At 42.4% G+C, this 27,177-nt stretch overlaps 1 protein-coding gene across 1 annotated transcript; it reads left to right on the top strand.

The window, feature by feature from the left end:
• The first annotated feature begins 2,855 nt into the window (after nucleotides 1–2,855).
• On the top strand, nucleotides 2,856–25,465 carry LOC140720148 (zinc-binding protein A33-like). The gene is made up of 6 exons (XM_073035033.1): nucleotides 2,856–2,980; nucleotides 6,471–6,566; nucleotides 6,977–7,210; nucleotides 9,009–9,031; nucleotides 9,109–9,227; nucleotides 24,912–25,465. The coding sequence occupies exons 1-6, from the start codon at nucleotides 2,906–2,908 to the stop codon at nucleotides 25,463–25,465; spliced, it is 1,101 nt and encodes a 366-aa protein (XP_072891134.1). The 5' UTR covers nucleotides 2,856–2,905.
• Nucleotides 25,466–27,177: the final 1,712 nt, after the last annotated feature.

Here is a 27,177-nt window from a genome sequence, read left to right as displayed (position 1 = left end):
TAATATTTTTGGTATTACCCATGGGTAAGGGATTTATAAGTTATCATTATATGCTGATGATTTGTTACTATACATATCTGACCCTGAGAGATCTATTCCTGCTATTTCATCCTTGTTTGCTCAGTTTAGTAGCTTTTCTGGCTACAAACTGAATTTTACTAAGAGTGAATTATTTCCATTAAATATGCAAGTTCCAATTTATAAACACTTACCATTTAAAGTTGTCACAGATCATTTTACTTATTTGGGAATTAAAATTACCAAGAAACATAAGGGTTTATTCAAAGTTAATTATTTTACCTTTAATTGAACAAATGAAGCAACTTGTTACCAGGTGGTCCCCATTATCTCTGTCATTGGTTGGTCGAATTAATACTATCAAGATGATAGTATTACCCAAATTTTTTTTATTTATTCCAAGCATTACAAATTTTTATTCCCAAATCTTTTTTGATATTATTGACTCCAAAATATCCTCATATGTGTGGCAGAGTAAAAATCCGAGATTAAGTAAAAGATATTTACAGAAGCCTAAGGTTTTGCTTTGCCAAACCTGAGATTTTACTATTGGGCAGTTAATCTTCAATATTTATATATTTTGGACACAAGAATCAGTCATAGTACCTTGCCCACAATGGGTAAATTTGGAGTGTAAATCTGTACAAGACTTCTCATTAGTAATTAGTTTTGCTACAATAAGTGTATGGGACATTGGAAAAAATTTTGAATTTCCCCGTGGGGATGAATAAAGTATCTATCTATCTATCATTGTTTTCTATTTTAGGATCTTCACTTCCTTTTGCTTTATCTAAACCGAATAAACAAATAACTAATCCTATAGTTAAACATACATTAAGAATATGGTTCAAATTTCGTAAATTCTTTGGCTTGAATAATCAAGCCCTATTATATCTAACTTCTTTTTCCAGCCCTCTTTTATGGACCAAGCCTTTATGTTATGGAAAACAAAAGGTATAACATGTTTTCGTGATCTATTTTTAGATAACAGTTTTATGTCCTTTGAACAGCTATCCAGCCTAAAACTCATTTTTTTTAGATACTTGCAAGTTAGAAATTTCTTGAATGTTAGTATTTTCTGAAATTATGTCCAATGGACATTACAGAAAAAAATTCTATCTCTGAATCCTTGCCGGAAGGGTTAAGTAGCTATCAATTATCATATGATCATGAAAATCCAGCCAGGAGTGTCAGAAATAATTAAGAAGGAATGGGAAAAAGAATTTCACTGTCTTATACCCACAGAGCAGTGGGAGAAAATTTTACAATTAGTCAATTCTTCTTCTATTTGTGCTAAACATGCCTAATACAATTTAAGGTTGTTCATAGGGCTCACATGTCCAAGGATAAACACGCTTGATTTTATTCTTATGTTAATCCAACCAGTGACAGATGTCATTCTGAAGTCGCTTCATTGACCTACATGTTCTGGTCTTGCCCCCGTTTGCAAAATTATTGGAAAGATATTTTTGGTATTATTTCAACAGTTCTGAATATCAAATCGCAACCGCATCCTATTACTGCAATTTTCGGTTTACCAATGGTGGATAATAGTCGTTTATCCCCCCTCAGCCCGGCGGATGATTGCATTTGTTACATTAATGGCTAGAAGATCTATCCTATTGAATTGGAAAGAAATTAGTCCTCCAACTATATTTCTGTGGTTTTCTCAAACGATTTCTTGTTCGAGTTTAGAAAAAATTACAAGTGTTGTCTTTAACCCTTCAGTTAAATATGAAGAAACGTGGAGACCATTTATTCAACATTTTCATATGAGCTAAACTGACTTTTCCTAAACCTTACTTTTATTGTCCTTAATTATTTGGATGGAGGTGCGGAGTTATTGACGCTACTGTGTATAATTAATATAATGCAATGTCCCATGTCGATTAAGATTTTTTCCATTTTTTTGAAGGGGAGGGTTTCTTATTTTCTCCATTTTTTTAACTACTATGAGTTTGGGAGGTTATTATCATCGATTTGTATTTATACCTTAACCTATTAATTATGTACTCTCAAGCTCTTTGCATTCATGTTTCATTTCTGTTTGTTTAAAATCAATAAAAAGATTTAAAAAGAAAGGACTACTCTGAGGAAAGGGCGGAATAGGCGCAACGGGCCGAGTGGCCAGGCCTGCTCCTGTTACTTATTTTCTAAAGCACGAGTTTACCTTTGCGCCTTGTTCTCCCTTGGTTTTCAGCCATTCGGATTGCACAGGGGAGCGGTGAGAGCTCCGGAGATCCACCGGCAGCCGCTGCGGGCCAGCTCCCGTATCCCAGCAGGAAGGGACGGGTCTGGGAGACAACTCCAGACAACAGGCCCCGATCCTCGGCGGGGAAAGGCCGGGCGCCCTCCGTGTAGCTGAAACATCTCACGGAATCTCCGCCGGTCTCTTCAGCTCTGCCTTCGAAAGGATTCAAGACCCGCCGGTGGTGCAGCCGAAACCCGAGGCGCAGCTCCCGGTCTCCGACCTCACTCGGCCCCGGTTGCAAACTGCGGCTGGGCCGGGCGCTCAGCGTCCCGCCCACTGACTCCCCTCAGCCAATGAGAGCATCCTTCTCCCAACGGTGATCGCTGATTGGCTGTGAGTGTGTCTGAGGACGGGCTGCTGCTGGGAACTGCAGATGTCAATCACAGTTTGTTCCCAGAATTAAAGCAAGTTTCCCGAAACTCAAATTTCAAAATAAATTTTATTTTCAGAGTCCAGATAAGTCACCACATACAACCCCGAGAAGCATTTTCCTGCGGACATACTTAGAAAAAGTATAGAATAGTAACCACAACAGAAGCAGGCAGTGAAAGATCAGCCAGAGTGCTGATCTGTGCAAATGCAAATACAAAAATAATGATAAAGAACAAGAACATAAAATAACCGCAGCGGCTGCCCATGGATCTCCGGAGCTCTCACCGCTCCCCTGTGCAATCCGACAGGCTGAAGGCCAAGGGAGAACAAGGCGCAAAGGTAACCTCGTGATTTAGAAAATAAGAAACAGGAACAGACGTTGCCATTCGGCCCGTTGCGCTGTTCTGTCCCTCACTCAGAACATGGCTGATCTTTGCCCTCAGCACCACTATCCTGCAACGTTCCCAACATCGCCGAGCCCCTAAATATGTCCGTTTAATTTAGAAAATCTGTGGAGAAAACTCCAAATATTCACTGCACTGTGGGTGGGGAAATTTCTCCTCATCTCAGTCCTGCTGAGGTGACCTCGGATTTTGAGTCTGTGATCCCCGGTTCCACTGCCCAGCCAGGAGAAACATCATTCCTGCCCCTACCCTGTAAATACCCTGTGAGACTGTGTCTGTCTCAGTCAGGAAGCTTCTCCATGTGAACCTTGTGGTCATGAAATTGGTGACAGTTCTTTCAGACCAGCAGCTTTGACCACAAGAACACCAGACAGTGGTCAGCACGGAATGTCCTGCAGTTACTGCAAGAGAAGGACTGGATGGACACAGTGGAGTGGTTCCCTGAGCAGACAGTCCAGACCATCTGGCAGAATGCCTCATCACCAGATCTCACCAACAGGCACCAAGACCTCACCTGTCTGGCGGCGAGAGGGTCCCTCCCGGTCTGATCCTTGCTGCATGCCCGGAGATCACTCACACAGCGCGCTGCCCCGAGATTACTGCAGTGGAGACGAGAGGGCCCCTCCCAGTCTGATCCTTGCTGCATGCCCGGAGATCACTCCCACAGCGCGCTGCCCCGAGATTACTGCAGTGGAGTCGAGACGGTCACTCACCTCTTTGTGGACTGTGGGATGGCGAAGATCTGTGGAGAAAGATGCAAGGGCCTGTGCCACAGCAGCTGCGTGACAGAAGGCTCACTGATCCTCGGGCTGTTCCCAGGTCGCGCAGGAAAACGGACAGCGAGTGCTGCTGGAAGATCATCAACTCGGGGAAAGACGCTCGAAACTTGTTGGCCTGCCATCACATCGAGATGTCCGGAGAGCAGGGGATCCCAACCTGGGTACCACGGTTACTGGTATTGGTCCTGTGCATAAAAATGTTTGGGAATCTCTCTCGTACAGGAATGCTGCCGACTGACACATTCCAGACTACAGGGACACCATTGGAACTACAGGGATCCTCTACACTGGACAGGGAGTGGCCGGGTTGGCTGAGGAAGCCTCACAGTTATTGTAGTAGTGAACCACCCCGGGGGGGACATGGCTTCTCCTTTCAGCGCAGGACTTCACTCGTCTTCCAGGGGAAGGTCCTTCCGACCGCAGGGATGAGGCCTTTGGAGATTCAGCTGACGTTTTTGTCGCACTGGGTTTTTACGAGATGGGGTTGCTGGCCATACGGCCAACCCTCCTCCGCTCGTAGCCGGGCTTAGACAGTCCATGGCCGCGTTTTCTTATCTGTTGTCTGTTTAATGTGTTGTTGATCCCACACTAAACATAGAAATGGTCAGAATTTCCACTGAACACATCCAGCAAAACCATGTTGATTCTCTGAGCAAACACGAGGAAATCTGCTGATGCTGGAAATTCAAACAACACACACAAAATGCTGGTGGAACACAGCAGGCCAGGCAGCATCTATAGGGAGAAGCGCTGTCGATGTTTCGGGCCGAGACCCTTCGTCAGGACTAACTGAAAGGAGAGATAGTAAGAGGTTTGAAAGTAGGAGGGGGAGGGGAAAATGTGAAATGATAGGAGAAGACCGGAGCTGGAAAGGTGATTGGCAAAAGGGATACAGAGCTGGAGAAGGGAAAGGATCATGGGACAGGTGGCCCAGGGAGAAAGAAAGGGGGAGGGGATCACCAGAGGGAGATGGAGAACAGGCAGTGATGGGGAGAGAGAGAGAGATAAAAAAACAAACAACTAAATATGTCAGGGATGGGGTAAGAAGGGGAGGAGGGGCATTAACGGAAGTGAGAGAAGTCAATGTTCATGCCATCAGGTTGGAGGCTACCCAGGTGTTGTTCCTCCAACCTGACAGCTTCATCTTGACGGTAGAGGAGTCCATGGATAGACATATCAGAATGGGAATGGGACGTGGAATTAAAATGTGTGGCCACTGGGAGATCCTGCTTTCTCTGGCGGACAGAGCGTAGGTGTTCAGCGAAACGGTCTCCCAGTCTGCGTCGGGTCTCACCAATATATAAAAGGCCACAACGGGAGCACCGGACGCAGTATACCACACCAGCTGTCCTGATGAAGGAGCTCGGCCCGAAACATCGACAGTGCTTCTCCCTGCCTGGCCTGCTGTGTTCCACCAGCATTGTGTGTGTGTTGTTTGATTCCCCGAGTCTGCAGCGCGCGTAGTGGACAATCGCGGTACTGCAGGGGATCAGCAGCTCCCGGAAAGTGAAAGCATTCTGAATCAGGAAGTGCTGGGATTTAACATGGCTTCGAAAGGACCGGCCGAGAGTTTGAGCGATGAGGTAATTTGTCCCGTCTGCCTGGATTTCTTCACCGATCCGGTTATACTGGAGTGCGGACACAACTTCTGTCGCTCTTGTATCACACGGTGTTGGGAAAGGGAGGAGAGAAACTCCTGCCCGGAATGCAGAGAGGTATTTGCTGACCGCACCCTCAGGGTGAATCGGGCCTTAGCAAATCTGGCTGAAGAAGCTCAAAATATAAATCTGAATCCAAAGGGGAAGGAAAGTAAACGTCACTGCGAGGAACATGAGGAAGAACTGAAGCTGTTTTGTGAAACGGACAAGACACTGATCTGTGTGATCTGTGCAGTGGCGGAGGAACACAGAGAGCACCGCTTCAAGCCGATTAAAGAAGCTGTTAATCTCTACAAGATAAAACTAACGTTAATTAAATACTTAACACATTTCTTTTGTCCAACATATCATCACACGAGCCTCTATAACTAACACATGATTATCTGCAACTTCCACCTTCTCCAACGGGATTCTAGCATCTCTCCGTCCCACAGCCCACCTCCTCACCCCGCAAGTCTCCGCTCTCTATACGGATCGCGCTCCCCGTACTGTATCGCCCTGATCCACTCGCTCCTCCCCACTGATCTCCCTCCTGGCACTGACAACTGCAAGCGGGACAAGTGCTACACCTGACTCCTAACCTCCTCCCTTGTCACCATTCACGGCCGCAAACAGCCCAGTTCCCCCCGTTTCTTCCATGGTCGACTGTCCTCTCGAATTAGATTCCTTCTTCTCCAGCTCATTACCTCTTCCACCTGTCCCCTCTCAGCTCCTCACGTCATCACCCTCCCCGACGTTCCCCCTCACGTTGTCTCACCCGTCACCTGTCAGCTGGTTCTCGTCCCCAACCTTTTTATTCTGGCTTCTGTCCCATTCCTTCCCAGTCCTAATGAAGGGTCTCATCCCGAAACACCGACTGTTTATTTCCCCTGAATAGATGCTGCCTGACTCACTGAGTTCCTCCGGCATTTTGTGTGATAATCGGGTTTGATCACCTGTTTCTTTTGATGCATCTTTGTTTCTATTTCCTTCACTCTCTGACTTCCAGGATCAGCTAAAATCTTCCTTAGACTCTCTCACAAAAAAGAAATCAGACTTCCAGGAAAAGGAGCAACAACTGAAAGAGAAGATTTCCGGAGTTCAGGTGAGGCTTCCTGAGCGGAATTTCAGATATTACTGTCGAATTTTGCTCCATTTAATGCAGAATAGCCGAGTATCGCAGCTCCAGTGACCTGGGTTCGATCCTGACCTCTGCTGCTGTCTGTGTGGAGTTTGCATGCTCCCCCTGTGACCACGAGAGATTCCGACACATATCAAGGACATGCCGGATGAATGGCTAATTACCGTTAACCGTGAAAAGGTGGGGAGGGTGTGCGTGAATCAGATGGGAGTTTATGGGTCAATAAGTGAGAATAGGTTTCAGGAAAACGTGAGGGAATGGTGTTGGCGGGAATGCTCTCAGAAGTAGCATGGACTCTAACAGACCGAACTTAACGACAAAATGAAACAGAGCACAGCAATGCAGTATATTAATCTTCACCTTTCATTCGACAGGAACAGTCACACAGCCTTCAGTCCCACATCACATCCCAGTTTGCTGAACTGCGCCAGATTATCACTGAGAAAGAGCAGAGCTTACTCAGGGATCTCAGGGAAGAAGAGAAGAGGATTCTCAACCCACTGGAGAAAAATCTTCTCGCTTTTCAAGAGAATATAAGGATTATTCAGGAGGAAATCACTAAGTTAAAGGAACAGATGGATCAAAAAGACAGTGTTATGTTTCTCAAGGTGAGGGATTATATTTCAAATTGTTTCTGTCAAAGGGCACTAAATGAACAGTGGTATATTTGAAATAAACACAGCACAGCGGCCAATTCTAACAAATCAATTGCCGCTGCTGGGGACCTCACACAAGTTGTTATATTTGCATGATGCGCCATCCCATCACTCCAATAATGACATTTCAAAATGTCCAAGATACGCTTTCAGTCCTTCATTAGCAAAATACAATCTTGGACCGATGAAACTTCAGGGTAATTCATTGTAAAGTAAGCTGCAACACAGCAGTCAAGAACAGAATGACATCCGTCCGTCCCCAGCTCAAAACTGCCCAGAACAAAGTACAGATACGTAACTTTTTCCCTTCGCTTTTACCACGTCCCCAATCACGTGACGAGTTACCATAATAAACACGTAACACAGAATACAATGCAGACAGAAAACAGATGCGTTGCTCCTACACACAGCATTTACAAGTGGCAGTAAACTGTTTCTCACCAGACAATTGTTGCATCTATTCAGGGTTGTTGTTGTCCCATAATAATAAGATTATTAAGGGATTGGACACGCTGGAGGCAGGAAACATGTTCCCGCTGATGGGTGAGTCCAGAACTAGAGGCCACAGTTTACGAATAAGGGGTAGGCCATTCAGGACAGTGATGCGGAAAAGCTTTTTCACCCAGAGAGTGGTAAATATGTGGAATGCTCTGCCCCAGAAGGCAGTGGAGGCCAAGTCTCTGGATGCTATCAAGAGAGAGTTAGATAGAGCTCTTATAGATAGCGGGGTCAAAGGATATGGGGAGAGGGCAGGTACGGGGTACTGATTGTGTATGATCAGCCATGATCACAGTGAATGGCAGTGCTGGCTAGAAGGGCCGAATGGCCTACTCCTGCACCTATTGTCTATTGTCCCAAAACTGGGCTTCCACAACTTCTGTACATCCCAGGACAGAATGCAAATCTCTCTGAAATTATTTACTCTGATCATAACACAGAGCTGCTGACTGTTTCCTTAATTACCGCATTAAATATCCTCTAAAACTCCCATTAACACCCAGTTCCAGTCACAGGCTGTGAGTGGGTGTGAGGGCCTCTCTGTCAATCAGTGAGAACAAAGAATGTGACCCACACATCAGACTTATCTTCCATGTCTGGTTTCCATCAGATTACGGAAATTTTCACTGCCTCTTTATTTTTTGGATATATTTCGCATGGGATTATATCCCATTCTCTATCATAAACAGGCCATTAGGTCCATCTTCTATCAGTTTCCCTGCTTCACAATCCTCCTGCCACCTACTCACCACAGCCAGCAACAGTGCCCCGAAATCTCTGGTCCCTCATGTGTTTATCCAGCCTCCCCATTACATTCAATCTCTGCTGTTCCATTTCAGCCACTCCTGTGGCACTGAGTTCCACATCCTCCTCACTAAATTTCTTGTGGAATTTGTTAAAAATCCATCTGGAATTACATCTTCCCACAAGTCTCCCCATAAATAGAGGTACTTCCTCCACCCGCACACAATCACATACATCATTGATCTTAAATTCCTCCATCCTATCACACTGACGTCATATCCAGATGAAAATGCACAGCCTGTCCTGTCTTCCCTGTAAGTTTCATCCTCTCAGTAATGGTCTGACATTCAGAAACTTTCACTGTCATTTACCCCGTGGTTCTGTATTGTCCGTGTGTGTGAGTGATTGCGGGAGTGGGAATTTTCAACACCTTGTAATGATTTGGATGAAATTCAGGATGTGGACAGTAAGTCCAAGTGTAATCAGATTTGTGTTTTATTTATTTCAGGAGGAAGCTCGTCGGAACAGAAGGTAGGACAGGCTCTTTACTGAAACCCTGTAAAATAGTTCAGAATATCAATTTATAACCAGCAGTTTAATACTTACAGGATTAATGACGATGTCCAGGAATTGGCAGTGACAGATGAGACCCTACCAGTTGAAAAATTCGATCACCTCTATTTGTTGAACACAGTGCTGAGAGAAACGCTTGATGCTATTAATCGAGGTAAAACTTACAAAGATTCATTTCTCCTTGTTTATGAAGCTCAATTTAGTTCCAATTTGATGCAAAGATTGTCTGTAATACTGGGCTGAAGGGGAACTGAAGTTTATTCGACATCAACCCCACCGACTGGGAGGCATTGCTGTCACATGGGTAGCTGGATATGTCAGACCCCTGTACACGCCAGCACAGTGTCACAATACAACCAATACACGGACTGGCAGATGAACCACTGTGTTCCAATCCCAGGCAAATGCACTAACACACCAGGACATGAGTTTGGATCTACCAAAGGAACTGGGAATTTAATACTGACGATGATATTGTAGGGAATAAAAGCAGGTATCAGTGTGGTGACCGGGATTGTCTGGAAAATACACAAGTCCTTCATGTGCCCTGTGAGTGCAGACTCTGACTGACACAGGTCTTCCCCCTTCGGGATCAGCATCTCTCACTGTTGTTCGAGGCAGAAGAGGGGAGTGGTCGTGATCGGGGACTGAATCGTCAGGAGAACAGACAGGAGAATCTATTGGTGTGAACAGGACACCCGAATGGTATGTTGCCTCCTGGGTGCCAGGGTCAGGGATGCCTCGAATCGTGTCTGCAGCATTTTAGAGAGGGAGGGAAAAGAGCCAGACATCTTGGTAAATTTTGGGACAAAGACATTGGAAGTAAAAGCAAAGAGGTCCTGAAAAGAATCTGGCTAGCTTGGTAGAAAGCTCAGAAGCAGCACCCCCAGGGTTGTAATTTCTGGATTGCTGCATGTGCCACGTGCTGGTAAGGGTAGAAACAGGATAATTTGACAGATAAACATGGCTGAGAAGATGGTGCTGGGGACAGGGATTCAGGTTCTTGGATCATTGGGATCTGTTCTGGTGGAGGAATGACCTGCTCAAAAGGGATGGGTCGCACCTCGACCCGAGCGAGAACAATATTCTCACAGAGAGGTTTGATAGAGCTGTTGGGGAGGGTCTGAACTAATTTGGTGGGGGGGGGGGTCGGGAACTGGAGAGAAGAGATAGGACTGATGGTTAAAATGCAAAGATAGCGTGCAGTCAGACTGCCAGATAGGGCGGACAGATGCGAAGAGAAAATTACAGCCAGCAAGGTGAGTATCAGTGCATTAGAGATGCAGAATTAAAAAGGGTAGCAGATACAGTACACAAAGTGTTATATCTCAATGCATGGAGTATGAGAAATAAGGTGGATGATCTTGTTGCACTATTACCGATTGTCAGGTATGATGTTGTGGCCATCACGGAAACGTGGCTGAAGGATGGTTGTAGTTGGGAGCTGAATGTCCAAGGTTACACAATGTATCGGAGGAAGGAAGGAAGGCCGATGGGGTGGTGTGGCTCTGCTGGTAAATCAGCAGCAAGATGTGACATAGGATTGGAAGATGTTTGAATCCTTGTGGGTTGAGGTAAGGAACTGCAAAAGTAAAAATGACACTGACACCAGTCATATACAGGCCTCCCAACAGTGTATGAGGCCCACAGATTACAACTGGAAATAGAAAAGGCTGATGAAAAGGACAATGTTATGATAATCATGGGAGATTTCAACATGCAGGGCAATTGGGAAAATCAGGTTGGTAAAGGATTTCAAGAGAGTAAGTTTGTTGAATGCAATGTGATGGTTTTTCTGGAGCAGTTTGTCGTTGAGCCTACTCGGGGAACAGCTCTACTGGATTGGGTGTTATGTATTGAACCAGAGGTGAGTAGTTAAAAGAAACCTTAGGAGGCAGTGCTCACAACATGACTGAGTTCAACTTGAAATCTGGATAAGGAGAAAGTAAAGTCTGATATTGTATTATTTCAGAGAAGTGAAAGAAATTACAGTGGTCTGAAGAGAGGAGTTGGCCAAAGCAAATTGGAAGGAGATGCTGGCAGGGATGAGAGCAGAGCAGAAATGGTGTCAGTTTCTGGGAAAATGAGAAAAGGTGAAGGATAGATGTATACCAAAAATAGATAAATACTCAAATGGCAAAATAGTAAAACCGTGGCTGACAAGGGAAGACAAGTTAATGTAAAGGCAAAGAGAGGGTATACAACAAAACAAAAATTAGTAGGAAGACAGAGGATTGGGAAGCTTTTAAATATCTATAGAGAGGAACTAAAAGGATGATTGGGTGGGAAAAAAATAAACAAGAAATCGATGTTGAATTGAATTGACTTTATTACTTACATCCTTCATATACATGAGGATTAAAAATCTTTACATTACATCTCCATCTAAATGTGCAATGTGCAATTTATAGTAATTTATGATGAATTATATGTACAACATGCTGGTCAACATAACATAGAAATTCAGTTGTGTTAGCATGAGTTAAGTCTGATGGCCTGGTTGAAGAAGCTGTCCCAGAGCCTGTTGCTCCTGGCTTTTAATCTGTTGGTACCATATCCCGGATGGTAGCAACTGGTACAGTTTGTGGTTGGGGTGGACTCTGGTCTCCAATGATCCTTCAGGCCCTTTTTACACACCTGTCTTTGTAAAACAAGTTAGCAAACAATATCAAATTGTTTTTCAAGTATTGTAAAAAAAAAAACGAGATGAGACTGGATATAGGACCGCTGGAAAATGAGGCTGGATATATAATAACACAGAATAAAGAGATGGCAGATGAACCCAAATATTTTGCACCAGTCTTCACCGTGGAAGACACTAGCACTGTGCCCCGGTGTTGAAGAGGTGTGAGGGAAGAGAAGTGAGTGCAGTTACTGTTACAAGGGAGAAGGTGCTCAAAAGCTGAAAGACCTAAAGGTACATAAGTCACCCAGACCAGATGAACTGCACCCTAGTGTTCTGAAAGAGATTGCAGTAGAAATTTATAGAGGCATTTGAAATGATCTTTCAAAAATCACTGGACCCTGGCATGGTGCCAGAGGACTGGAAAATGGCAAATGTCACTTAACTCTTTAAGTAAGGAGGAAGACAGCAGAAAGGAAATTATTGACAGTTAACAATCACCCCTGTGGTTGGGAAGAAATTGGAGTCAGTTGTTAAGTATGAGGTTATGGAATACTTGGTGACACTGGACAAGACAGGACAAGTCAGCATGGCTTCGTTAAGGGAATATCCTGCCTGACAAACCTGTTGGGATTGTTTGAGGAGATTACAAGAAGGATAGATAAAGGGGATGCAGGGATGTTGTATATTTGGAATCTCGGAAGGCCTTTGACAAGGTGCCACACATGAAGGTGGTAACCAGGTTAAGAGGCCATGGAATTACAGAAAAGTTACATATGTGGATAGAGCGTTGGCTGATTGACAGGAAACAGAGAGTGGGAATAAAGGGATCCCATTCTGGTTGTCTGCCGGTTACCAGTGGTGTTCCACAGGGGTCCGTGTTGGGGCCGCTTTTTACGTTGTACATCAACGATTTGGATTATGGAATTGATGGCTTTGTGGCTAAGTTTGCTGATTATACAAAGATAGGTGGAGGGGACGGTAGTGCTGAGGAAACAGAGAGTCTGCAGAGAGACTTGGATAGATTAGGAGAATGGTCAAAGAAGTGGCAGATGAAATACAATGTTGAAAAGTGTATGGTCATTCACGTTGGTAGAAGAAATAAACGGGCAGACTATTATTTAGATGGAGAGAGAATTCAAAGTTCTGAGGTGCAATGGGACTTGGGAGTGCTCGTGCAGGATACCCATACCCTTAAGGTTAACCTCCAGGTTGAGTCGGTGGTGAAGAAGGCGAATGCAATGTTGGCATTCATTTCTAGAGGAATAGAGTATAAGAGCAGGGAAGTGAGGTTGAGGCTCTATAAGGAACTGGTAAGACCTCACTTGGAATACTGTGTGCAGTTTTGGGCTCCTTATTTAAGAAATAATGTTCTGACATTGGAGAGGGTTCAGAGAAGATTCACTAGAATGATTCCGGGAATGAGAGGGTTAAGATATGTGGAACATTTGACCGCTCTTGGACTGTACCCCTTGGAGTTTAGAAGAATGAGGGGGAATCTCACAGAAACATTTTGAATGTTAAAAGGCATGTACAGAGTGGATGTGGCAAAGTTGTTTCCCATGATGGGGGAGTCTAGTACAAGAGAGCATGACTTAAGGATTGAAGGGCGCCCATTCGGAAGGGAGATGCGAAGAAATTTTTTTAGCCAGAGGGTGGTGAATCTGTGAATTTCTTGCGGCAGTGGAGGCCAGGTCATTGGGTGTATTTAAGACAGAGATTGATAGGTATGTGAGTAGCCAGGGCATCAAAGGTCATGGTGAGATGGTGGGAGAGTGGGAATAAATGGGAGAATGGATCAGCTCATGATTAAATGGCGGAGCAGATTCGAAGGGCCGAATGGCCGGCTTCTGCTGCTTTGTCTTATGGTCTTATTTGAATGCACCAGTATACGTAATAAGGATCTTGTAGCACAGGTAGAGTTTGGCAGGTACAAATTTAGGCAGGTACGACTTTGGTCGAAGGAATAAAGACATAGGCAATTCTGTAAACAGGGCGAAATTCAAAAATCAGAGGTGCAAAGGGACATGGGTGTCCTTGTGCAGGATTCCCTGAAGGTTAACTTGCAGTTTGTGTCAGTGGTAAGATTGGCAAACTCAATGTTTGCTTCCATTTATAACCATATAACAATCACAGCACGGAAACAGGCCATTCCGGCCCTCCTAGTCCATGCCGAACTCTTAATCTCACCTAGTCCCACCTACCCGCACTCAGCCCATAACCCACCACTCCTTTCCTGTCCATTTACCTATCCAATTTTACCTTAAATGACACAACTGAACTGGCCTCTACTACTTCTACAGGAAGCTCATTCCACACAGCTATCACTCTCTGAGTAAAGAAATACCCCCTCGTGTTTCCCTTAAACTTTTGCCCCCTAACTCTCAAATCATGTCCTCTCGTTTGAATCTCCCCTACTCTCAATGGAAACAGCCTATTCACGTCAACTCTATCTATCCCTCTCAAAATTTTAAATACCTCGATCAAATCCCCCCTCAACCTTCTACGCTCCAATGAATAGAGACCTAACTTGTTCAACCTTTCTCTGTAACTTAAGTGCTGAAACCCAGGTAACATCCTCGTAAATCGTCTCTGCACTCTGTCTAATTTATTGATATCTTTCCTATAATTCGGTGACCAGAACGGTACACAATATTCCAAATTTGGTCTTACCAATGCCTTGCACAATTTTAACATTACATCCCAACTTCTGTACTCAATGCTCTGATTTATAAAGGCCAGCGTTCCAAAAGCCTTCTTCACCACCCTATCTACATGAGACTCCACCTTCAGGGAACTATGCACTGTTATTCCTAGATCTCTCTGTTCCACTGCATTCCTCAATGCCCTACCATTTACCCTGTATGTTCTATTTGGATTATTCCGGCCAAAATGTAGAACCTCACACTTCTCAGCATTAAACTCCATCTGCCAACGTTCAGCCCATTCTTCTAACCGGCATAAATCTCCCTGCAAGCTTTGAAAACCCACCTCATTATCCACAACACCTCCTACCTTAGTATCATCGGCATACCTACTAATCCAATTTACCACCCCATCATCCAGATCATTTATATATATTACAAACAACATTGGGCCCAAAACAGATCCCTGAGGCACCCCGCTAGTCACCGGCCTCCATCCCGATAAACAATTATCCACCACTACTCTCTGACATCTCCCATGTAGCCACTGTTGAATCCATTTTATTACTCCAGCATTAATACCTAACGACTGAACCTTCTTAACTAACCTTCCATGTGGAACTTTGTCAAAGGCCTTGCTGAAGTCCATATAGACTACATCCACGGCCTTACCCTCGTCAACATTCCTCGTAACTTCTTCAAAAAATTCAATAAAGTTTTTCAAACATGACCTTCCACGCACAAATCCATGCTGGCTACTCCTAATCAGATCCTGTCTATCCAGATAATTATAAATACTATCTCTAAGAATACTTTCCATTAATTTACCCACTACTGATGTCAAACTGACAGGTCTATAATTGCCAGGCTTACTTCTAGAACCCTTTTTAAACAATGGAACCACATGAGCAATACGCCAATCCTCCGGCACAATCCCCGTTTCTAATGACATCTGAAAGATCTCCGTCAGAGCTCCTGCTATCTCTACACAAACTTCCCTCAAGGTCCTGGAGAATATCCTGTCAGGACCCGGAGATTTATCCACTTTTAAATTTCTTAAAAGCGCCAGTACTTCCACCTCTTTAATTGTCATAGGTTCCATAACTTCCTTACTTGTTTCCCACACCTTACCCAATTCAATATCCTTCTCCTTAGTGAATACCGAAGAGAAGAAATCGTTCAAAATCTCTCCCACCTCCCTCGGCTCCACACATAGCTGACCACCCTGATTCTCTAAGGGACCAATTTATCCCTCACTATCCTCTTGCTTTTAATATAACTGTAGAAACCTTTCGGATTTACTTCCACCTTATTTGCCAAGCCAAACTCGTATCTTCTTTTAGCTTTTCTAATCTCTTTCTTAAGATTCCTTTTACATTCTTTATATTCCTCGAGCAATTCCTTTACTCCATGCTGCCTATATCTATTGTAGACATCCCTCTTTTTCCGAACCAAGTTTCTAATATCCCTTGAAAACCATGGCGCTTTCAAACCTTTAACCTTTCCTTTCAACCTAACAGGAACATAAAGATTCTGTACCATCATAATTTCACCCTTAAATGACCTCCATTTTTCTATTACATCCTTCCGAAAAAACAACTTGTCCCAATCCACTCTCTCTAAATCCCTGCGCATCTCTTCAAAGTTAACCTTCTCCAATCAAAAATCTCAACTCTAGGTCCAGTCCTGTCCTTCTCCATAATTATATTGAAGCTAATGCTATTGTGATCACTGGACCCGAAGTGCTCCCCAACACATACATCTGTCAGCTGACCTATCGCATTCCCTAACAGGAGATCCAACACTGTCCCATCTCTAGTCGGTACTTCTATATATTGTTGCAAAAAACTATCCTGCACACATTTCACAAACTCTAAACCATCCAGCCCTTTTACAGAATGAGCTTCCCAATCTATGTGTGGAAAATTAAATTCTCCCAAAATCACCACCTTGTGTTTACTACAAATATCTGCTGTCTCCTTACACATTTGCTCTTCCAACTCACGCTCCCCATTAGGTGGCCTATAATACACTCCTATCAGTGTTACTACGCTTTCCCATTCCTCAATTCCACCCAAATAGTCTCCCTAGAGGAGCTCTCTAATCTATCCTTCCAAAGCACCGCCATAAGATTTTCTCGGACAAGCAATGCAACACCTCCTCCTCTGGCCCCTCCTACTCTATCACACCTGAAGCAACTAAATCCAGGAATATTTTAGTTGCCAATCACACCCTTCCTGCAACCTTGTTTCACTAATAGCTACAACATCATAATTCCAGGTATCAATCCACGCTTTAAGCTCATCCACCTTTCTTACAATGCTCCTAGCATTAAAATAGATACATTTAAGATACTCTCCACCTCCTCCTCTCTTTTCATCCCTAACAATGCATTCAAATTTATTATCCTTTTCTTTCTTCTCCCCTACATCTTCGGGCTGAGCGCATCCCTTCTCCATCACCTGCCTTTCCTCCCTCACACACTGTCTACTTACTTGCTCTACTGGTGAACTAACCTCCTCTCCCATAGTTTCCTCAAATTGATTTCCGTTCCCCCATCTTACTAGTTTAAAGTCTGCCCTGTAGCCCTAGCAAACCTCCCCGCTAGGATATTGGTCCCCCCAGGATTCAAGTGTAAACCCGTCCCTTCTTGAACAGGTCACGCCTGCCTCAGAAGAGGTCCCAATGATCCAGAAACTTGAATTTCAAGAGGATTAGAGTACAAGAGCAAGGATGTAATGCTGAGGTTTTATAAGGCATTGGTCAGAACACACTTGGAGTATTGTGAGCAGTTTTGGATCCTTTCTATCGGAAAACATGTACTGGCATTGGAGGGGGTCCAGAAGATTTACAAGAATAATTCCGGGAATGAAAGAGTTAACATATGAGGAGTGTTTGATGGCTCTGGGCCTGTACTCACTGGAGTTTAGAAGAATGGCTGATTTATTATCCCTTTGAACCTATTCTCCCGCTTCCTCCCCATAACTTTTGAGAATCTGACTAATCAAGATGTTTACTTATTAACTTCTGCTTTAAAAATCAAACAGGAGAAAATCTGCAAATGCTGGTAATCCAAGCTACACAGGTCCTGATGAAGGGTCTCACCAGAACTCGCTGACACCTGTCTGGAGAGAGTTGATTTTGGGAGGATGTGGGTGGGTCGAGAACGGTAAGCACAGCCTCCGACTATAGGGATGTCCATTTAGGACAGATATGAGGAGGAATTCCTTTATCCACAGGATAGTGAATTTGCCACAGGCAACTGTGGAGGCCAAATAATTGAGTATATTTAAAGCGGATTATCAAACACAAATTGTTTGTGGGGGGGGGGACGTCACGTGATGACGTGGGATCGAGACGCGGATATCCAGCTCTCCCGTAAAAAAAAACTAATAAATTAATGTTTAAATGAAGAAAAGTTAGTAAATATTTCCTAAAAACGATGTCTAAACTACTCAGGATTTTCCTTAGATATGCCTCCTAAATGGACAAAGAAGAAAACTATTACTTTGAAGATAGTACAAGTTGAGCCGGCCACCATGAAGAAGCCTCGGACTCAAGTGCATCTCAATCCGGCGATACAGAACAGAAATCGCCCGCAGCATCAATCGTCTCCAGGAAGGAACAGGAACTACGCGTGCGCGCAGGAAAGGGCATGCGCAAACATGAGCACAATGAACTACAAATCCCAGCTACGATTGGAAGCGGAAGTGACAATGAAGCCGTGGTGGATTCGGTTTCTCTGGAACATACAGATAGATAGATAGATAGATAGATAGATACTTTATTCATCCCCATGGGGAAATTCAACTTTTTTTCCAATGTCCCATACACTTGTTGTAGCAAAACTAATTACATACAATACTTAACTCAGTAAAAAAATATGATATGCATCTAAATCACCGTCTCAAAAAGCATTAATAATAGCTTTTAAAAAGTTCTTAAGTCCTGGCGGTAGAATTGTAAAGCCTAATGGCATTGGGGAGTATTGACCTCTTCATCCTGTCTGAGGAGCATTGCATCGATAGTAACCTGTCACTGAAACTGCTTCTCTGTCTCTGGATGGTGCTATGTAGATGAAGATGAACATGTAAAAGAAGAACAAAAGGAAGAGATTGGAGGTGGGAGATATTCTGGACACATAAGAGTTCCCTCTTTGGTGCAAATAATGCATGAATTAAAAGAAATTAAAATATTAAAAATAATACAAGAAGATATTAAAAATATGAAGGCTATGTTTGATAAAATGGTGAAAAAAACAGGAGAAAATGGACAAGAAAGTTAAAAACCTGGAAGAAATAACGGGAGACACTATTGAGAATGTGAAGAAAATGGAGGATAATACTCTTGCCTGGACATCAGAAAGAAAACGACGGTTGGAAAAAATAGACGTGCTTGAAAATTTTAGTAGAGGAAATAATATTAAAATTGTTGGTCTTAAAAGAAGGGATAGAGGGAGAGGATCCAATAAAATGTTTTGAAAAATGGATCCCGGAAAATTTGGAAATGGAAGAGGGAACCCAGTTGATTGAAATCGAAAGGGTCCACAGAGCTTTAAGATCAAAACCCACGACCAATCTTGATAAAATGCTTAAGATATCAAGATAAAGAAAAGATCCTGAAGGCGGCTGCCCAATATGCCCAGAAAGAAAAATGAGCCATTGATGATAGAAGGGAAAGCAGTTCTTTTCTATCCTGATATAAGTTATGACCTTTTGAAGAGAAAGAAGAAATTTAAGCCAGTGAAAAATGTTTTATGGGAAAAGGGTTATAAATTTCTATTGCGCCACCCAGCAACACTGATAATTTTTTTGGATGACGGAAAAAGAAGATTTTTACTGATCATCGGGGTGCAGAGGAGTTTGCACAAGAACTCCCAAATATTCGCTAGTCACAGTAAAGATTTAAAAGTGAAACAGATTAAAGATGAAGACAGGGACACTGAAGTAAGTTGATGGACATTAAGGACAGAAGAATATTTAAATATACTTTTAATTATATGATACAGGTTAAAATTTGAGAAATATTAATCGAGAGTAGTGATATTTTTTCTTATATATACTTTTTTCATGTTACGGGGGAGCTGGGGGAACTTCGGATCGATCGCTACGGGATTCACGTGTGTAATCATGGCGTTTGCCATGACCCGCACATCGGAGGGGGGTAATGTTGTGTTTTTTTTATTCACAAAATTACCAGGGGTTTTATTTTTCTTTTATCTTTCTTTCTTTGCCTGGATGATCGGAGGGGAGACACATAGCAACATGGAGAATTTTAAAATAATTCCCCAATGTACTATGAGAGTTGAAATATTATGTATGATTATAGGCTGGAGTAACCACGTTAAAAATAATGACTAATTTCCTGATTTTTTAAAGTCTTAATGTTAATGGGCTTAATGGACTGATGAAAAGAAAAAGAATTTTAACATACATTAAGAAAATGAAAATAGATATAGCTTTTATACAAGAAGCACATTTAACAGAGATAGAACATCAGAAATTAAAGAGAGATTGGGTTGGAAATGTTATAGCAGCTTCATTTACTTCAAAAGCGAGGGGAGTTGCAATTTTGGTCAACAAAACTTTACCAATTAAAATACAAAATGTATTAATTGATTCTGCGAGAAGATATGGAATTATACATTGTTAAATATTTTCAGAACTATGGACTCTTATGAATATTTATGCACCAAATGAAAACGATGTAAAATTTATACAGGAGGCTTTTTTGAATTTGGCTGACACACATGATAAAATATTAATAGGTGGAGAATTCAACTTTTGTCCAGACCCAGTTTTAGATAGGTCAACAAAGGTTGTTACAAAACCAAAAGTAGTAAAATTAACTTTATTATTGATGAAAGATTTAAATTTGATTGATAAATGGAGAAGAATTAACCCAAAAGAAAGAGATTATTCATTTTATTCAAATAGACATAAAACTTATTCAAGGATAGATTTTTTCTTAATATCAGCGAATATTCAAGACAGAGTGAAAAATATGGAATATAAAGCAAGAATATTGTCAGATCATTCCCTCTTGATAATGACAATGATAATGATGGATAAGGAGGAATCGATTTACAGATGGAGATTTAATTCAATATTATTAAAACATCAAGATTTTTGTGATTTTATGAAAAAAACAGATTCAAGTTTTTTAGATACAAACTCACATTCAGTTGATGATAAATTTATATTATGGGAAGCGATGAAGGCATATTTGAGAGGCCAGATAATAAGTTATACTTCTAAAATTAAGAAGGAATATATGGTAGAAATAGATCAATTGGAAAAAGAGATTACAAAATTAGAAAAAGAATCTCAGAGATATATGACAGAAGAAAAACAAAGACAACTTGTTAATAAGAAACTACAATATAGTACACTTCAGACATACCGAACAGAAAAAAGCAATTACGAGAACTAAACAGAGATATTATGAACTAGGTGAAAGATCACACAAGATTCTTGCTTGTCAGTTAAAAACAGACCAGGCTTCCAAAACGATAAATGCAATTAGAACGAGTGTAAATAAAATTATTTATAAACCTTTATAAACTTTTAATTTTTTTTATTCTGAATTGTATCAATCAGCATCACAGAATGATATTGTTGAGATAGAAAGGTTTTTATCACAAATAACTCTCCCAAAATTGAATTTGGAAGAACAGAAGGGATTAGATGTGCCTTTTACATTAAAAGAGGTCGAAGAAGCTCTAGGATCACTTCAGAGTAATAAATCTCCAGGAGAAGATGGTTTTCCGCCTGAATTTTACAGAAAGTTTAAAGATTTATTAATTCCTCCTTTTATGGAGCTAATACACCAAGCGGAAAGAACGCATAAACTTCCAGAATCTTTTTCGACAGCTATTTTAATTGTAGTGCCAAAAAAAGACAGAGATCTTTTAAAACCAACATCATATAGACCTATTTCTTTGTTGATCACGGATTATAAAATAATAGCAAAGATTTTATCTAACAGATTATCTAAATACTTACCAAAATTAATACACATGGACCAAACAGGATTTATTAAAAATAGACAATCGGCAGATAATGTAACTCGGTTACTTAGCATAATTCATTTGGCACAAAAGAGGGAAGAAATGAGTGTAGCAGTTTCTTTGGATGCAGAAAAAGCATTTGATAGATTGGAATGGGATTTTGTATCTAAGGTATTGGAAAAATATGGATTAGGAGTATCTTTTATAAAATGGATTAAAACCTTCAATACTAACCCCAAAGCTAAAGTGGTGACAAATGGCCAAATTTCAACATAATTTCAGTTAACAAGGTCAACTAGACAAGGTTGTCCATTATCACCTGCTTTACTTGTGTTGGCGATAGAACCATTAGCTGAATTAATTAGAACTGACTCAAATATTATGGGTTTCAGAGTTAATCTGGAGGAATATAAGATTAGCTTATTTGCTGATGATGTTCTGATTTATCTAACTAACCCATTACATTCGTTGCGTAAATTATCTTCTAGATTGGAAAAATATGGGAAAATATCAGGATACAAAATAAATTGGAATAAAAGTGAATTTCTACCACTTACGATAGATTATAGTCAATGTAGATTAATAACTCTATTTAGATGGCCAATAAATGGTATAAAGTATTTAGGTATAAGAGTTGATAATGATATAAAGAATTTATATAAATTAAATTATTTGCCATTATTGAAAAAAATTCAAGAGGATCTTGATAAATGTTACCAATAACATTAGTAGGTAGAGTCAATGCTGTAAAAATGAATATATTCCCTAGATTACAATATTTATTCCAAACATTACCAATACAATTATCACAGAATTTTTTTCAAGAGTTAAATCAATGTATGAGGAAATTCCTTTGGAAAGGTAAGATGTCAAGAATATCGTTGGAAAAATTGACATGGAAATTTGACCTAGGAGGGTTACAATTACCAAATTTTAAGAATTATTACAAAGCAAATCAACTTAGATTTATTGCATCTTTTCTTGATGAAGATAAACCAGCATGGATTAGAATAGAATTAGACAAAATAGGAGAAAATATACCAGAAGATTTTATATATAAATGGGAATCTAAATGGATACGGGAAAAGAAAGAATCTCCTATACTAAACCATTTGATTGATTTATGGAATAAGATAAATGTTGATGATGAGATAAAGAAATCTTTATTAGCAAAGAGACCTTTAATTCAAAATAAACTTATCCCTTTTACAATGGATAATCAACTTTTATATAACTGGTTTCACAAAGGGATTAGATATATAGGAGACTGTTTTGAAGGAGGTATATTAATGTCATTTGACCAATTAAAGAATAATTATAAAATAACAAATAACACTCTTTTCTGTTATTTCCAATTAAGGACTTATTTAAGAGGTAAACTGGGTCAAACAATGTTATTGCTGAAACCTAATGAAATAGTAACTTTATTTCATAAAGGAAAAATTTAAGAACATATTTCTGGTATGTATAATTTGATTCAAAAACAGGCAATTAAACAAGGAATTCATAAGTCAAGACAAAAATGGGAAACTGATTTGAATATTAAAATTGATGAAACAAGTTGGTCAAGATTATGTCTTGACAGTATGACAAATACAATAAATGTTCGACTAAGATTAGTACAATATAACTTTTTACATCAAATATATATTACACCACAAAAAAAAATAGATTAAACTCAAATTTATCTGATCAATGTGTTCGATGTAATCAAGAAATTGGTAATTTTTTACACTCTGCTTGGTCTTGTTCTAAAGTTCAACATTTTTGGACAAATTTAAGAGTTTTACTGGAACAAATTATTGGGATATAACTTCCACACAATCCAATATTTTTTTTACTAGGCGATATTGAAGGGATAAAAATTCATAAAAATTGCATTTGCAGTAGCCAAAAAGGCTATTGCAGTTACTTGGAAATCGGATTCATACTTAACTATAGATCGTCGGAAGAATGGAATTTATTGCTGCATTCCACTTGAAAAAATTACTTATAATTTAAGAGATAAATATGAAATATTTCTGAAAATTTGGCGCCCTTATTTACAAAAAATAGGAATAAATATATAGGTGCTCCGAAGATAAAATTATTGGTTATCTGGGGAAAGAAATAAATATACATATTAAAGCTATTATGAACTCCATGGAGCATGTGGGGATCTTCCGATATCCAGGCATTCTTTCTTTCTTTCTTTATTTTTTCTTCTTTTTTTCTATCGGGATGTTGGGGGGAGGGGAAGGGTTTTTTTCTTTCTGTAACCTATTTGAAAATTAAAGTAACACACACAAATTGTTGGGGGAACAGCAGGCCGGGAAGTTTCAATGGAAAAGAGTAAACAGTCCACTATTTAGACTGAAACACTTCATCAGGACCTGTGTTGCTTCAGGGTCCCTGCAAATTCATCCCCTGTCCTAATGAGGGGCTGCGGGGGACGGGGTTGTGGGAAAGGGGACAAAGTATTCCTCATCTGCCATCTTTGCCCCCTCCAGCTTCTCATTACGTCTACACACACAGTTCACCCACGGGCTTTTCACCCCTCCCCCTCCTGGTTCAATCTGCCATTCATCTCTCTCCTACTGGTTCCCATTATCACCTCATTTACTGTCTCAATCACACTCACAAATGAATGTGAACATTGTATGACAGGCCTGTTCCTGTGCTGTACTGCTCTACATTCTCTGTTCCCAGTTTCGGAGAATGAGAGGTGATCTCATGGAAACACAAAATTCTTTCAGGGGTCAACTGGCAGGAGTGAGGGAGGATGTTTCCCCTGTCTGAGGAGTCAAGGGTCAGGGGTCTCTCTGCTCTCCGTCCAGCGGAAAACCCCCCGATCCCCGGGGCCGCGACGCCCGTGTCTCCCCCCACCCCGATCCCCGGGGCCGCGCTCCCCGAGTCCCCCCCCACCCCGATCCCCGGGGCCGCGCTGCCCGAGTCTCCCCCCACCCCGATCCCCGGGGCCGCGCTGCCCGAGTCTCCCCCTCCCCGATCCCCGGGGCCGCGCTGCCCGAGTCTCCCCCCACACCGATCCCCGGGGCCGCGCTCCCCGAGTCCCCCCCCACCCCGATCCCCGGGGCCGCGCTGCCCGAGTCTCCCCCCCACCCCGATCCCCGGGGCCGCGCTGCCCGAGTCTCCCCCTCCCCGATCCCCGGGGCCGCGCTGCCCGAGTCTCCCCCCACACCGATCCCCGGGGCCGCGCTGCCCGAGTCTCCCCCCACCCCCGATTCCCGGGGCCGCGCTGCCCGAGTCTCCCCCCCGATCCCCGGGGCCGCGCTGCCCTAGTCTCCCCCCCCCCCACCGATCCCCGGGGCCGCTCTGCCCTAGTCTCGCCCCCCCCCCCGATCCCCGGTGCCGCGCTGCCCTAGTCTCCCCCCCCCCCATCTCCGGGGCCGCTCTGCCCTAGTCTCCCCCCACCCCGATCCCCGGGGCCGTGCTGCTCGAGACTCCCCCTCGATCCCCGGGGCCGCGCTGCTCGAGTCTCCCCCCGATCCCCGGGGCCGCGCTGACCGAGTCTCCCCCACCCCGATCCCCGGGGACTCAATAATTCTCTGCTTCTCCCCCCAGTGTCTGTCACCTTGGATGTGGAAACGGCGAATCCGCGGCTCGAGGTGTCTGAGGATCGGAAGAGTGTGAGATGGACTTGGACCCAGAGGAATGTCCTTTACACCCGGAAGATATTCACAAACTGGTCTTGTGTGCTGGGATCGGAGGGATTCACATCGGGGAGACATTACTGGGAGGTGGAGGTGACAGGGAATCGGAGCTGGTGTCTGGGAGTCGCCGCAGAGTCTGGGGAGAGGAAGGGACGGGTCAGTCTGAGTCCGGAGACCGGATTCTGGGTCATCAGGCGGGTTGATGACGTGTTATATCGGGATTATGACGTGTCCCGTGATCTCCCCTCCCCCGAGTCCCGTCTCCCTGCCGGTCCCATCCCCGGGAGGGTGGGAGTTTATCTCAGTTACGAGTCCGGGACAGTTTCATTTTACAACGCGGAGACCAAGTCCCACCTCCACACCTTCACTGGGAATAAATTCACGGAGAAACTTTATCCTTTCTTCCGGACTGGGAATGTCAACCAGTGGCTGAGAATCTGCTCCGGTTCCGCTCCGGGTCTGTAAACGTGTCGGGTCCCGGACCGGCGTCAGGAGTAAAGTCCCTGTAAATATAAATGTGCGGAGAGTGCAGTTAAATACGTGGCTAAGGAGATGGTGCAGGGGGGAGGACTTCATGTTTCTGGACAATTGGGCTTTGTTCCCGGGAAGGTGGGGCCTGTTCCGACGGGACGGTTTGCCCCTGAACTGGAGGGGAACTAACATCCTTGCGGGTAGATTTGCTAGTGCTTCGGGGTGGGGGGAGTGGGCCGGGAGAGTTTAAACTAGATTTGCAGTGGGAGGGGAACCAGAGTGTTAGAGCAGATAGTGAGGTGGAGGAGACTGCATGTATAGACAGAAATCAAAGGTTTGTACATTAGGTTGTAAATTAATTTTCAGAGCTTTAGAAATTGTAGAAAATAAAGATTTTGATGAAGAACATGACCTTAACATATGTGAAAAAGTGGCTACTTCAGTTTTACACCTATCGCAATAATTGTCTATGTTAGGAAATATTTTGGATAGTCTCTCCTTTGTTAAATAGTAACAGTGAACAATTTTAAATTGAATTAAACACTGATTGGCACATATTAAAGAAGAATTGACCATCTTCATTAACAAAGGTCATATTAAGTTCTCTCTCCCAAACTTGTTTAATCTTTAGTGATTAAGGGGATCTGCTTTTCTTTTTGCAGATTTATTTATTTTTATTTTCATTTATTTTGTGATGGTCGATTGATGACTTTTGAAGAGTTAATTAGCAAGTATTCTCTCTCTCATACTTACTGCAATATCTTCAGGTTAGACATTTTTTACAAAAATAATTATCTAAGTTTCCATATATGCAAGAATCTGATTTGTTGGATACTATTTTGAATATGAATCCTTCAGTAAGAGAATTTGTAATTCTCATTGGTAGAATTTATAATTTATTTTTAATACATTAATACAAAAAGATAACCTCCCACCTGAGGTTTATACATGATAGAAATATTTGTTGTTTCAGACGTGATAGAGGGGGAGGGATGAAAGGGGGAGGAGTGGCATTACTAGTCAGGGAAAATATCACAGCTGTGCGTAGACAGGACAGCCCAGAGGGCTTGTCCACAGAGGCCATATGGGTGGAGCTGAGGAACGGGAAAGGTGTGACCACACTAATAGGGGTGTATTATAGACCGCCCAATAGTCAGAGAGAATTGGAGGAGCAAATCTGTATAAAGTTAGTAGACTGATGTAAGAAACAGGAAGTTGTAATAGTAGGGGATTTTAACTTTCCACATATTGACTGGGACTCCCAAACTGTAATAGGGCGCGATGGCTTGGAGTTTGTGAAATGTTTTCAGGAAAGATTTCTAAATCAATATATAGAGGTAACTACGAGAGAGGATGCAATACTTGATCTCCTATTAGGAAACCAGACAGGTCAGGTGACAGAAGTATGTGTAGGCGAACATTTTGGATCAAGTGACCATAATGTCATCAGTTTCAAGTTAATTATGGATAAGGATAGGTCTGGTACTCGAGTTGAGGTTCTAAATAGCAGAAGGGCTAATTTTGTGGAAATGAAAAAAGATCTAGGAAGAGTGGATTGGGGTAAGTTTTTTTTTTCCTGACAAGGATGTGTTCAGTAAGTGGAAGGCCTCCAAATGTGAAATCTTGAGGGTGCAGAGTTTGCATTTTCCTGCCAGGATTAAAGACAAAGTTAGCAGGCATAGGGAACCTTGGTTTTCAACCGATAT

Source organism: Hemitrygon akajei, unplaced genomic scaffold (assembly GCF_048418815.1).
Source record: "Hemitrygon akajei unplaced genomic scaffold, sHemAka1.3 Scf000037, whole genome shotgun sequence".
Lineage (NCBI taxonomy): Eukaryota > Metazoa > Chordata > Chondrichthyes > Myliobatiformes > Dasyatidae > Hemitrygon > Hemitrygon akajei.
This window is presented reverse-complemented; position numbering and strand designations above follow the sequence as displayed.